The 14545-nt window shown below is 46.6% G+C and overlaps 1 protein-coding gene across 2 annotated transcripts in view; it reads right to left on the bottom strand.

Annotated features, from left to right (window-relative positions):
- Window positions 1-923: 923 nt before the first annotated feature.
- Znf541 (zinc finger protein 541) overlaps window positions 924-14545 on the bottom strand; it is a 41474-nt gene continuing 27852 nt past the window's right edge. For both annotated transcript variants that reach the window (XM_037202064.1, XM_037202063.1), the window contains exons 8-15: window positions 7268-7331; window positions 6561-6703; window positions 6151-6254; window positions 4699-4774; window positions 4128-4216; window positions 1991-2131; window positions 1674-1855; window positions 924-1585 (exon numbers count right to left, since the gene is read on the bottom strand). In XM_037202064.1, coding sequence (XP_037057959.1) covers window positions 1417-1585; window positions 1674-1855; window positions 1991-2131; window positions 4128-4216; window positions 4699-4774; window positions 6151-6254; window positions 6561-6703; window positions 7268-7331 — 968 coding nt within the window. In that variant the 3' untranslated portion in view covers window positions 924-1416. The remainder of the gene's footprint in view (window positions 1586-1673; window positions 1856-1990; window positions 2132-4127; window positions 4217-4698; window positions 4775-6150; window positions 6255-6560; window positions 6704-7267; window positions 7332-14545) is intronic.

Below are 14545 nucleotides of genomic sequence, written 5' to 3' on the forward strand. Positions count from 1 at the left end.
CTCACCACTGTATTCTGACCACAGAGCTGGTGAGTCTGGATGGCCACAATCAATTCTAGTTCCACTTCCATTTGCTGCAAGGCCTCATCTCTTTGGAGCAATGTGCTATGCAGCAATAGATGACTATATACTGTCAACCCATAAAGCCAGGCTTGCATTTCCAGTCCTGGAGTTGGGTCACTCAGAGCAGAGCAGTGGAGTGCTCACTTGCATAGCCATGCTCAGGTCACTGGGAACACCCACAAAAAAGTGCATTTCCTCATTTACCAGCTACACATATTGGAAAAACATGTTCAAGCAGGAAATCAATTTGTAGATTACTGGGAAGGAAGAGGGGCAATTCTGGTTCCTGGGCTGCCCTGCCTACCCTCTCAAACGGCATCTCACCAGCTCCAAAATAAATGCCCTCCCTGCCTTTAATCTTTAGCTGAGATGTGGTCCCTTGCCGAAACCTTCTCTGTAGTGCTGGGATGGGGCCTTGAAACACAGAAGGGGAGGCAGGGCTCTTCTCTGTCCTCTTGCAAGTTGAGGTTAGAACAGAGGTTCCTGATCTTACATGGGCTGCAGCCAAGGTATCGTTCTGCCTGCTGTCATTTCAGGTTGAGCAGCTTCATCCACATGCTTTTCTGGCTTCAGTCTAGCCACCCCTTCCACGATCATGGCCAGAGCATGCCTACCATCACCACCTTCTCACCTGTGTGCCCATTCACAACTGCTACAAGTCCTCTCCTAAAATGAAGGTCTATGAGGAAGGGGCTTTTCTTCTGGTATGTGTTCCCACCCACAGCCTGGGAACTGCTGGTGTGTGCTGCTCAACAGAGCACAGCTACCTGTGCTCCTTCTCCCTCTCTGCTCACCTCCTGGCCCCAGCTGTGGTCCTGAAGCTTTGGCAGAGCACACAGGCTAGAAAGTTGTAAAACAGCTGTTTAAGAACCCAATTTAATAAGATACAAGCAGACACATAAAAAAACACACCTAACAATATACAGTCATTGCAAGACTAGGGATGGTGGGAATGCAGGGAGCCCCCCCCCCCCAAGAGGAGGCCCAGCTCACTGGATCTCAGGTGTCCTCACTGATTCTCTCTAAGCAATGTCAGTCCCATGCCTACAGCTCAGATCTAAAAGCTACCTAGACCAAACCTTCTGCTTCCCAGGGTCCCTTGCTCTAAGTGAATGGGACTGCAAATAAGCAACTATTAACCAGGAAAGAATGGAGCTTCTGGTCACCCACATGACTTCAGAGCTACCTGTGACAGCTTCTGCCTGTTCGTGTCCAAATGCCAGCCAAGCTTGTTAGCAAAGCTGGGCATTTAGAGGACAGAGAGGGTAGGGTGCCCCAAACACTTCTGAGAGACCCAGGGCACTGGCTCAGGGCTGGATCCTCCCTCCTTGCAAACCGGCTTCCAGCAAGGAGTCACCACTGCAGGGGGCCCATGTCAGCCCCTAGCTCCTCCTCTTCCTCCTCCTCTTCCTCCTTCAGTGGGTAAGGCTTCACAGGCCACTTGACCCTGACAGGCTCCACGTGCTCCTGGAGGCGGTGGCGCTTCATGTGGGCATTCCGACTCTTGATCTTGTCGAATACTCTGTAGATTCAAAGGGTGTGAAACAGAGCCAGAGGCGCTGGGAGGTGAGGCAAACAAGAGGGTGGTGGTCCGGAGGGAAGGCCGGTACCTCTCACACTCTCTGCAAGGGAACACGCCTTGGCTCTCCACACTCCCTGGAGGCTCAGGGGTACGCTTGGGGGCTGCACTTGGGCTGGAATGAAGGATAGACTCCCGCCTGTAACTCTTGGTCTTTATCTTTAGCTCAGGAGTTGGGCGGTGGGTGGGTCTCTCCCGAGGGCTGCAAGTGACCTGCAGAAGGGGTAAAGATGACTTAAGACACTAGTGTGGAAACATCCTCTGCACGGAGCCCTTCCCTTGGGAGCCTCTACCACCCTCTGGCTGGACCACAGATGCACCCAGGCCACTCCTTCATGCATCCTCTACCTTGTCTTCAGTCCTTTCTACCTCATCCAGCTCTCTCCTGCCCCTCTTCTCCAGCCCAGGAGCTCGGCCACAGTCAAACTTAACCATCTTTTTCCAGATGTAGTAGTATTCAACGCACTGTGCTACACTCTTAGTCTGGATCTGGTGGGAGAAGACATAGAAGCAGGCTGTGGGCAGTACCTGACATGTGAACTCCACCCTGGAAATCTCTTCCCTAACACCTCTACCCATGGCTGGGCAAAGACAGGGATCTTGGTCCTTCTAGGTGATGAAGGATCCAAAATGAAGCCACATAGTAGCCACCAGCACTAAGTCCAGCATGCTTCTTCCCTGTAGGAAGACACATAAAGACCCACAGGTGAGGAGGCTCACTTGTGATATTACAGCAGGCAATAGCCACACTTAGTGAGATTGTGACTAACACAGAATGCTCTTCCTCTGTGGTGAGCACACAGCCATCACAACTAACCAAGCCTCAGAAGCCCTCCAGGGAAAGTGACCACATGAGAAGGACAGCTCTGAGTCCTATGGAGTTGAGAGTACTCAGGCCCAGCCACTTCCTCTGTTAAAATAGGACTCCTGGGCTGAATGTGGTGGTGATGTCTTTAATCCTCTGGAGGCAGAGGCAGCATGATCTCTGAGAGTTCCAGGCAGGCTGAACTACATAGTGAGTTCCAGGCCAGCCAGACTACGTAGAGTGACCCTGTCTCAACAAACAAACATGACTTCTGGAGCCAGGTACAGTGAGTGATGTGGGATTGTAATCCCAGATCTCAGCAGGCTGAGCAGGAGGACTGAAGAGTCTGAGGCCAGCCTGGGCCTCAGACTCTTTATCTCAAGAAAGAACCTCTGTGTGTGTGTGTGTGTGTGGGGGGGGAGACGACGACGACGACGACGACGACGACACACTAACAAAATGGAGAGCTGGAGGTAGGACCTAGTGGTAGAGAGACTGCTTACTATGAAAGAGGATGTGGGTTCCCTTCCCAGCACAAGAAGACAGGGAGGAGGAAGGAGGTAGGAAGGAAGAGAAAGCTGAGCTGCTCAGAAGGAAACTCTCAAGAAATTAACTGGTCAGTGAATGCCAGAACACACTTTGTCTACATGAATCTGAAACTGCTTGTGTGTTGTTGAAAACTAGGAGTTAAGGCAGCATGTCTTCTGCTTAGGGACTAGTACCAAATTAAAAATACAAGGAAGCTCACTTCTGCTCCTGAACAAGATAAAGCAACAGGAGCAAATTCACCTTCCAGCCAAAAAACAATGAAAGAAGCAGTGCTGAGAAGGACAGTGAACTCTGAGAGCAGACTTTGTACATGACACTCACAACAGCTTTACTTTATAATTGCCCAAACTGGGAACCGCTCAAGTGTCCATCAACTGATAATTAGATACAACTGTGGTACAGCCATGCAGGAGAACAGTATTTAGCAGCAGCAGGGATGAACTATTAATAAATTCAATACAAAGGAACTTCAAAGTAAGTATGCTGAGTATAAGCAGCTAGATGACGTGTGGAGCACATGCTGTCTGACTGCCCTAGCGATACAAAACGCCAGAAAGTGCAAACTTTCTTACAGATCAGGCTGACAGGGACATGGGGAGAGGCACAGTGCGTGTGTAATAGCTGCCAGGAAAGCAGGAGGTACTGGGCACCACAGAGAAGTTTGCTGTCTTGCCTGTGGTGACAGTCCCATGCGTGCACACATATGTAAAACATACTCAGCCTTGCACCTTGTTTATGTGTAGTTTCATGTACACCATTTTTTTTTTAGAACAGAAGAGAGAACTGGGCAGTGGTGGCACACATCTTTAATCTCAGCCCTCAGGAGGCAGAAGCAGCCAGGTCTTTGTGAGTTCTAGGCCAGCCTGGTCTACACAGTGAGTTCCAGGACAGCCAGAAGAGAGCATTAGGTTGTATGTTCCTGTGTGTTTCCACACCTGCACACGTGATAAATCAAGACAGATAAAGGCAGCAAGTGCTGAGCTGGAGTGATCAGCACTTACTGACCAGAAGCAGGGCATCAGCAGGACATCTGAGGTAACAAGCTGCTTACAAGGTGCTAAGTGTGCTGTGGGCAGGTGAGGGGCAGTCGTGTGAGGCAGAGCTTGCTGCCCCAGCCCTCTGTCATCTTACCGTCTTGTGAATCAGGTAAAAGTCCTTCTTGTGGGCACAGAATGCCTTCTTGAAGAGCCTCTTCTCCATGGGGGTCCAGATATCTGAGCCTGCCAGGGAGCACAGCCAGGGAAGGGGAGGTTTTTCTCACGGGACCACAGTCTGACTGACATGTGGACCACATGTATTAGCACTGTCATTATGAGCATCGATAGTATACTAATCTCAGACAGTCTTCCCAATCCCACAAAGCTGGAGTCTCATTATCCTCATGTTATATATGTGGGCAACTGGCTGGGGCCTTGGTGGCCAAGGGTGGGTGGGCCCAAGCTGCCTGGCTTTGCTGTGCTCAACCTGAGTCCATATCCCTTGCCCCAGTCAGGAATGCTAGTCTTGCTGGGATGAACCCTGGGGGAACGATGTAACAGGGCTGGTGGGGTCTAGTGAACTCAAGGCCGTGCCTGCAGAGTACCTCTGGAAAGAACAGGTCCCTTGATAAAGTCAGGCAAATGCCCTGGAAAGAAGGCTGAGGGGCAGAGGTGGAGGTGGAGTTTCCTAGGCCTCAGTATCAAACAGTCCTTTCTGCAGTTACCTGTGTAGCGATAGTCAGCTAGCGGGTGAGTCCGGGGCTTCTGGGGTCCTCTGAGTAACAGAGTCTCCAGGGCAACCTGGAAGGACAGCAAATGTGGGCCACTCACGGGGCGTGGGAAGTGGGGACTGCCTCCATTCTTCTTTCATTGAAAAAACAAATGTCTCTAAAGTCATCTGGTTCAAGGCTACCTACAAGTGTTTGGTCCTTGGGCTGGTAGGCAGTCTGTGGGCCCATGATAACCTCACTAAGCACCCCTAGGAATGCCATCTTTGCCTTCAAAATATGACTTTTTCCACGAAGGACACAGTAGGTGGGCTTGTGAGGCACATGCTCCTGCCCCTCCAGGGCCTGCTGCCTACAAGAGTGCCATCTCACCTAGCACTACATTTTATCCTCTCTGCTGCACTCCTGGCCAGGGTGCTTTTACCTTTCAGCAGTGTTGGGGATGGAGCCTGGGCCTCACATATGAGTTACACCACTAGTGACTTTCTGGGACAGAACCTCATACTGTAGCCCAGGCTGTTCCAAGCTGGTTATCCTCCTGCCTTAGCCTTCCAAGTGCTGGAAGCACAGGTGTGAGTGACTGCATTCTTCAGCCAATACACTTATAGACAAAAACTGTCTCTCTTATAAGCCCTGTGAGGGTATGGACTACTCTAATCCTAGTAAGAGCCAGACATGGACTTTCTAGGGTCTGGTACAAAATGAAAATGAGGATTTCCACTGGGTGGCACACACCTTTAATCCCAGCACTCTGAGTTCAAGGCCAAACTGGTCTACAGAGCAAGTTCCAGGACAGCCAAGGCTACACAGGGAAACCCTGTCTTGAAAAACCATAAAAACAAAACAGGATTTCCACTCAGAAAGTCTGAAGAATCCCCAGATGAGGACAATAAGATATTAAATCAAAGACAGAGCCCTGACATGATTGACCTCCAGTGGGTGTTCAATATACATGTGCCAGGTACTGTCCCTCAGCTTGGCAGAAAGCATGGCCCAGGATTGAATCTCAGGTCTTGAACACTGGTCCTCTTGCACTGCCCCAGAATCCCTTCTCTTGGAACAGTGGCTCTCAATCTTCCTAATGTTTTGACCCTTTAATACAGTTCCTCCTGTGGTGACCCTCAACCATAAAATTATTTTTGTTGCTACTTCATGTTGCTACTGTTATGAATTGTAATGTAAACATCCATGTTTTCCGATGGTCTTAGGTGGCTCCCATGAAAGGGTTGTTTGAACCCCCCCACAAAGGGGGTCTTGACCCACAGGTTGAGAACCACTGTCCTGACACCTTCACTAATTGACAAATCCTGTAACTGAGCAGCTTTCACTCTCCCACTCTGCTATGCCAGCCTCAAAGGACTGAAAACATGGACCCTCACCTTCCATCAGACAGGTAATCCAAGGCCCAGAATGCCCAGCCCCAGGAGTGCAGGATGCCGAGGGTCTCACCTGAACACTGCCCTGGGCTTCATGCAGGCAGTGGAGGGCAAGCTCTAGGTTGGTGCCCCCTCCTGGCATCACACTGGAGCATGCCACATTGCAGAGCTCTATCACTGTGGTCCCAGCAAAGCCCAAGAGCATTAGGAAGAAGAAATCAAGTCAGGCCATGCCAGGGAGGTAGCCTTCCCCTTAGCACAGGGGCTCCTGGTCAACTCCCCTTTCCTTATATCCCCCAGAGGGCAGGCTAAGTAAATGGAACAAGGAGGGACAATAGGAATTCAGGCCTGGTACTTGCACTGGCAAGTGAAAGGCGGGGCAGGGCAATGCAATGTGGGAGAGAGATGCTGGGCTCAGGGCACAATTCCTGGAGTTGGATGGGGAAGGAGGGGTCTTGGGATCTGACCCAAAGCCTCAACCACCTCTGTCCTGGGTCTCTGGGTTGGTCATCACATCTCCCCATGGCTTCCAGACCAGAGATGCTACATTCTCATCCACTCTGGCCAGCGGCCTCTCCTGCAGTTCTGGGATCTCCGCCTGAAATCTGCTTCCTACGTTGATGTGTCTGAAATGAGGCCACATACACATATGGGGGTTCAAAGGTGACTAAGCCAGGAAACAGCAGAGATGTACCATGTTCCCTGCTCACAGTCATAGTCTGCTCCATGGCAGCTTACTGCCGTCTCTCAGACATGGTGGCTGCTCACTACCTTTATTACCCAACTGACATAGGCATTTCAGAACACTCTTCCTATCTTCTTCATTTCTGATTTCTGATTTCTGGCCTTGGGTGCCTCTCCTGGGGTCCAGGACAAGGAGCTACTTGCTGACACTGGCCACCTGTGTCCAGGCACATCCCATAAATGCTCGATCCCCCTACACTATGCTGTCACCACTTCTGTCTAGAAGCCCAGGTCCACCCAAGACATTCTGCCCCCACCCCAAGCTCATCTGTGTGAGTTCAGACAGAAGTAACACAATGGGGACTTTTGACCTGCTCCTGGAGAAGACCACAGCTTCTCCAGAGAGTATCTGCGTCTGGTCTACCCTCCCTGGGTAAGGAGACTTTGGAGCCCAAGCTGATGGAAGCCCCCTCACTAGGACTTGGGCACAAAGTGTCCCAACTCACGGTTCGATGCTGATTTTGGTGTCATCCTTCACCACACAGATGCCAAAGGAGCCATCCACTTGGTCTAGAAAACACACAGGGAAGAGCCTCAACAAGACTGACCTGATAGGACCCTCAGGATCGTCTACCTGCCTTTGTGGACATAGAAGGAAACAAAGCTGTATGGCTCCGAGGAGGGGAAAGATTTCTGAAAAAAGCAGAGAAAAAAACTCAGTAATTTAAAACAAAACATGGCATGGTGGTAAGTTCAAGGCCAGCCTGGTCTACATAGTGAGTTACAGGAGATCCAGGATTATATAGACACTGCCTTGGGAAAAACAACCAACCAACCAAAAAACTGATGAGGCTGGTGAGATGTCTCAGCTGAGAAAATGTCACCGAGTTTAAAGAGCTTAGATCAATCTTTGGGGCTCACAGGTGGAAACAGAACTGACTGTTGCAGGTTGTCTTCTCACCTCACATGTGTACCCACAAACAGACAGACGGATGGACGGACAGACACACAGACACATATAAATAAATAAATGTAAAAAAAAAACTGATAAAAATCACACACAGTTATTAAACAAGAAAGTTAACATGCTAGTGAGATTGCTCAGGGGGTAAAGGCACTTGCCTTAGACCTGACAACTTTGATTCGATTCCTAGGACCCATATAATGGAAGAAGAGAACTGACTCTCACAAGTTGCCTTTTGAGCTCCACATGTGGCACCCATGAACATATGCTCAAACACATAGAATCAATCAATAAATGTAAGATTTAAAAATTAAAAGGGGGGCTGGAGAGATGGCTTAATGGTTAAGAGCACTGGCTGCTCTTCCAGAGGACCTGGGTTCAATTCCCAGCATCCACATGGCAACTCATAGCTGTCTGTGGCTCCAGTTCCAGGGTATCCAATGATCTCACATGGACACACATGCAGGCAAAGCATCAATACACATAAAATAAATAAATATAAATCTTTTTTAAAATAAAAAAAAACGACTTCCTCTTGATAAGATTGAGAGTCCATCACTCCTAAGCAAGCTTGACTTTCTTCCCCATAAGTTCCTAGCTTGAGTAACTAAAGCTCATTCCCTAAGACTCCACATGAAGAGGAGGCTACCTCACGACACACAGCTCATAGGTTAAGAAATTGCACCAACAGAATGGGAAAATGTCTTCACCAACCCCACATCTGACAGAGGATTGATCTCCACAGTATATAAAGAACTCAAGAAACTAGACATCAAAATACTGAACAGTCCAATTAAAAAATGGGCTAAAGAGCTAAACAGAGAATTCACAAAACAAGAAACACAAATGGCTGAAAGACATTTAAAGAAATGTTCAACATCCTTAATCATCAGAGAAATGCAAATCAAAACGACTCTGAGATACCACCTTACACCTGTCAGAATGGCTACGATCAAAAACACCAATGACAGTCAATGTTGGAGAGGATGTGGAGCAAAGAGAACACTCCTCCACTGTTGATGGGAATGTAAACTTGTACAACCACTGTGGAAATCAGTATGGCGGTTTCTCAGAAAATTAGGAATCGAACTACCTCAAGACCCAGCCATCCCACTCTTGGGCATATACCCAAGAAATGCTGATTCATACCATAAAGATACATGCTCAGCTATGTTCATAGCAGCACTATTTGTAATAGCCAGAACCTGGAAACAACCTAGATGCCTGTCAACGGAAGAATGGATGAAAAAAATGTGGTACATATACACAATGGAGTACTACTCAGCAGAGAAAAACAATGAAAGCATGAAATTTGCAGGCAAATGGATGGAACTAGAAAAAATCATCCTGAGTGAGGTAACCCAAACCCAGAAAGACAGTTATGGTATATACTCACTCATAGGTGGATTCTAGATATAAAATAAAGAACAATCAGACCACAACCCATAGAACCATAGAGGCTATATATATAGCATGGAGGTCCCTAGGACGACTGTGGCTCATAATAAATTTCGGTTTTACTCAATTACTGGGGAAAAAAAAGAAATTGCAGAAGGGCCTGTTAGATGGCTCAGTGGGTGAAGGTGTTTGCTGCCACGCCTGGTGGCCTGAGTTTGATGCCTAGACCTACGTGGTGGAAGAGGAGAACTGACTCCTACAGGTTGTTCTCTGACCTCCACCTGTGCTCCACACAAATAGATGTAATTTGAGAAAATGAATTTTAAAAACTGTACAGTTTTAAAATGCAAGGAAACTAAAATGATGGATTCCCACCAGGGAATAACTTTAAGAGGTGGAAATTCTGGAGTTAAGAAGTACAGTGACCAAAGTTAAACTCAACAGGTTTGACTGAGTTGGTAGAAAGAAGTGGTCAACAAACCTGGAGGTGAATGAATCAAGAACCTGAAGAGGGAAAGGAATGGAGAAGGGTGGACACCACTGAACACTGCAACCACATGCAATGGATGCACCAGGCAGGGAAGAGCAGGGAATGAAAACATATTCAAAGAGAAAATGGTAGAAGGTCCCCTAGATTTGGCGAGAAACAATATGTACATCCAAGAAGCACAGTGATTCTAAATAGGACAAACACAGAGGCAAAGGTTCAGATTTCAAAAGCAAAATGAGAAAAACAAAACCACCTCACCCTTCATACGCAAGGGAACTTCAGTAAAACTTACAGTTGACTTCTCGTGAAATTGGTGGTCAGAAGGTAGGGGCACATATGCTGAAAATAAATGTCAAACAAGTCTTATGCCAGAAAGTTAACCTTAAAAAGTAAAATGAGCTGGGCGGTGATAGTGCATGCCTTTAATACTAGCACTTGGGAGGCAGAGCCAGGTGGATCTCTGTGAGTTCGAGGCCAGCCTGGTCTACAGAGTGAAATCCAGGACAGGTACCAAAACTACACAGAGAAACCCTGTCTCAAAAAAAAAAAAAATGAAAAAGAATCCCAGATTTAAGGAAAATTGAGAAAAATCTGTTGCTACCAATCTTGGCTTCTGAGAAATATTACAGGAGGGATAGTCTTCACCCTTGGGAGAAAGACTGAGACATCCCACAGCCCAGATGGAATCTGAACATGACGGAGTGAGGGAAGCCAAGCATAAGGAACCACATACTGTGACTCCATGTGTTTGAAACCTTTCAAGCAGCCAACCCCACAGAGAAAGTGGATGAGCTCAGCTCAAACCTGGGCAAGAGGATGGGAAAGGAGTGGTGACAGAGAATGGAGTTTCTTTCTTAGGTGAGAAAAATGCCTAAAAAAGCAAGTATACGATGATGGTCCTGTTATCATTACTAAGAACCAGTGAGCCATTATGCAGTTTAAAACGATAAGTTGTGGGTCTGTAGCGATGGCTCAGTAGTTAAGAGCATAGATTGCTCTTGCAGAGGGCCTGCGTTCAGTTCCCAGCACTCACATAAAGTAGCTCACACCCACCTGTAACTTTAGCCCCAGGGGGTCCAAACCTCCTATCTAAACTATACAGGCACCTCCCCTCACATGTGCATATAATACCCTGAAACACACACACACATCCACATAATTTAAAAAATTAAGCTAGGCATGGTAGTGCATACTTATAATCCCAGCTCTCAGGAGGCAGGGGCAGGCAGGTCTCTTCAAAGATAAGGCCAGCCTGCTCTACACAGTGAGCTCCATGCTGGCCAAGACTACACAGTGAGACTTTTTTCTCAAAACAAACAAGGATAAATTGTAGAATATGAGAATTGTGTGCCTTAAAGCTACGATACCTTTAAAAAGAGATTGTAAAGAGTGCTCAGGCAGTGGTGTGGCTCCACACTCTTAAAGTGAAGTGCTGGCAGAGATGATTACTCAGGTAATAAAAGGCAGTGTAATCGTTGCAGTTTATCTTCTTTTTCTAATTAATTTAAAGATCAGCCACATAAGGCAATGTATATTATGGGCCTATAACATTTAGAAATATATGTTACAATAACAGTACAAAGGAGCACAACTGTGCTTCTGTGGAGACGGTCCAGTCAGTGAGAAGACCTCAGCTCAATTCCTAGAACACCTTTAGAAAAACAACAGAAAACGAAACAAAACAAAAAGCCCTGTGTGTCATGGTGCATATTTGCAACCCCAATGGTGGAGAAGCAAATAGAGTCCCTGGGCCCACTGGCCACCCAGCCTACTCTGCTGGATGAGCTCTTGGCCAGTGAAAGGTCCTTTCTCAAAAGAGCGAGCCATGACAGTCAGGGTTGTTGTCTACCCTCCACACACGTGCACCTGTATACACATTAGAGTGCATACACACACACATAAGAGAAGAATAGCCCCTGATGGTAACGGGCTCACAGGAATTACAGAAAAGACATGGGGTGGCAACGAAGGGTAAAGCAAACGCTGCAGGCAGTGCTTGCTTTCTTCTATTCCCTTGGCTTCTTCATGTGACCAGATCTATAATATTGTGTGTAAAGTAGTGAGGACAACAGTGAAGAATGGGGTCTACTGACACATCTGCTTAGGAAACAGCTGGAGCAGGAAAAGGCCATCAGATGGAGAGTACAGCGTCTCTGCTATTCACCATTACTACATGAGCACAAAGCTGAATGGATTCTGCTAAGGAAAGATGTCTGCTGCGCAACACATGGTGGCATGTGCCTGCCACTCCACCACTTTGGAGACACAGGTAGGAGGATGGTGAGTCCCAGGCCAGGCTGGGCTGTATAGAGATCCTATCTCAAAAAAGCAACAAGCAGGGGCTGGAGAGGTGGCTCAGAGGAGAGGAGGCTAAGAGCACTGCTTGTTCTTCCAAAGGTCCTGAGTTCAATTCCCAGCAACCACATGGTGCCTCACAACCATCTGTAATGAGATCTGGTGCCCTCTTCTGACTTTCAGGGATATGTGCAGACAGAACACTGTATACATAATAAATAAATCTTTAAAAAAAAAAGCAACAAACAAAGATACGTGAGACACACGCTCACAAAAAATGAGACGAAGTGCAACAAGACCCAAATAAACGGGAAAATGGTTCATCATGGATAGAAAGGACTAAATTGTTTAGGATGGTAATACTTCCTAACTTATCTACATATTAAACAGAATAACTATCAAAATCACCATTCATCCTAAAATTCTACAGCAATGCAACGGGCCTGTTGCAGCTAAAACAACACTGGAAGACAGAACAACATGGGAGAACTCAAATACACCTATTTAAGAGTTTACTACAAAATACAGTGGTCAAAACACTATGGTACTAGCCTAAGAATAAGCATGCAGACCAACAGCAAAGAACTAAGGAGCAAACCCATCCACTGTTGGTTAATGGGGTGCGTGTCTATAAGTACAAATGTATGCAGATAAGCATGCAAGTGCGTATGTGCGTGCGTGAAGGCCAGGGGTTGTTCCTCAGATATCTCCCACCTTGATTTTTGAGACAAAATCTCTCAGTGGCCTAGAGCTCACTAGGTAGGCTGCACTGGCTGCCAGATGAACCACGGGGATGCCCCTGTCTCCTAATGCTGGGATTACAATGCATGCCACTACACTCGGCGTTTCTTACATAGGCTCTGGGGACTGAGCCCAGTCTTTGTGCTTGTGTAGCAAGCGCTTTATCAGCTGAGCCATCCCCAGCCTTGGTCACCTGATTTTAATAACGGTGCCTAAAACAATTCAGTGGGAATGATCTTTTCAACAAACGACAAGCAAGCAGAATCCATGCAAAATAATGAACTTTGATACTTACCTCAAACAATATCCAAAAGCTAATTGGAAACTGACTAAAGATGTAAATTTAAGAGGCAAAATTAGGGGCTGGAGAGATGGCTCAGAGGCTAAGAGCACTGGCTGCTCTTCCAGCACCCACATGGCAGCTCACACCTGTTTGTAACTTCAGTTCCAGGGGATCTGACACTCTCACACAGACATACATACAGGCAAAACATCAATGCACATAAAAATAAAAAATCACTTTAAAAAGATTTTTTATATCTTCAACAAATGGTGCTGGCATAACTGGATGTCAATATGTAAAAGATTACAAATAGATCCATATCTGTCACCATGCACAAAACTCAAGTCCAAGTGGATCAAAGACCTGAACATAAATCCAGTTACACTAAACTTAATAGAAAAGAAAGTAGGAAGCACCCTTGAACGCATTGGCACCGGAGACCATTTCCTAAATAAAACACCAACAGCACAGACCCTGAGCACAACAATTAATAAATGGGACCTCTCAAAATTGAGAAGCTTTTGCAGGGCAAAAGACACAGTCAATAAGACAAAAAGACAGTCAACAGAATGGGAAAAGATCTTCACCAACCCCACATCTGACAGAGGATTGATCTCCACAGTATATAAAGAACTCAAGAAACTAGACATCAAAATACTGAACAGTCCAATTAATAAATGGGCTAAAGAGCTAAACAGAGAATTCACAAAACAAGAATCACAAATGGCTGAAAGACATTTAAAGACATGCTCAACATCCTTAACATCAGAGAAATGCAAATCAAAACGGCTCTGAGATACCACCTTACACCTGTCAGAATGGCTACGATCAAAAACACCAATGACAGTCAATGTTGGAGAGGATGTGGAGCAAAGAGAACACTCCTCCACTGTTGATGGGAATGTAAACTTGTACAACCACTGTGGAAATCAGTATGGCGGTTTCTCAGAAAATTAGGAATCGAACTACCTCAAGACCCAGCCATCCCACTCTTGGGCATATACCCAAGAAATGCTGATTCATACCATAAAGATACATGCTCAGCTATGTTCATAGCAGCACTATTTGTAATAGCCAGAACCTGGAAACAACCTAGATGCCTGTCAACGGAAGAATGGATGAAAAAAAATGTGGTACATATACACAATGGAGTACTACTCAGCAGAGAAAAACAATGAAAGCATGAAATTAAAAAAAAAAGATTTTTTTAAAAAGAGTCAAAATTAAACTCCTGAGGGGGGGGGCATTGTGAGACTGAGGCAGGAGCATGTAAACTCAGGGCCTGCCTGGGCTACAGAGAAAAGGAGAATGTCCCTTTATGACCCCATGCTAGCCACCTTGTCACATAAAACACCCGAACACAAACTGCCAAGGGGCTCCCAGCAAGAGGCTTGGCACCAGTAGCTGTCAGGACAACACGAATCCAAACACAGCAAGAAGCACCTTTCACCTGACAGGATGGTTTGAAAGAAGCAAAGTCTATACGTGCAGGCAAGGAGCAGTGGTATCAGGACTCCCCTGGATTGTTGGTGGGAATCCGAAATGGGACAAATACTCTGACACATAGTTTGGCAGTTTAGAAGGTTAAATGGAATTTCCATGTGACCCAGCAC

The sequence above is a fragment of the Peromyscus leucopus genome, chromosome 1, assembly GCF_004664715.2.
Source record: "Peromyscus leucopus breed LL Stock chromosome 1, UCI_PerLeu_2.1, whole genome shotgun sequence".
NCBI lineage: Eukaryota > Metazoa > Chordata > Mammalia > Rodentia > Cricetidae > Peromyscus > Peromyscus leucopus.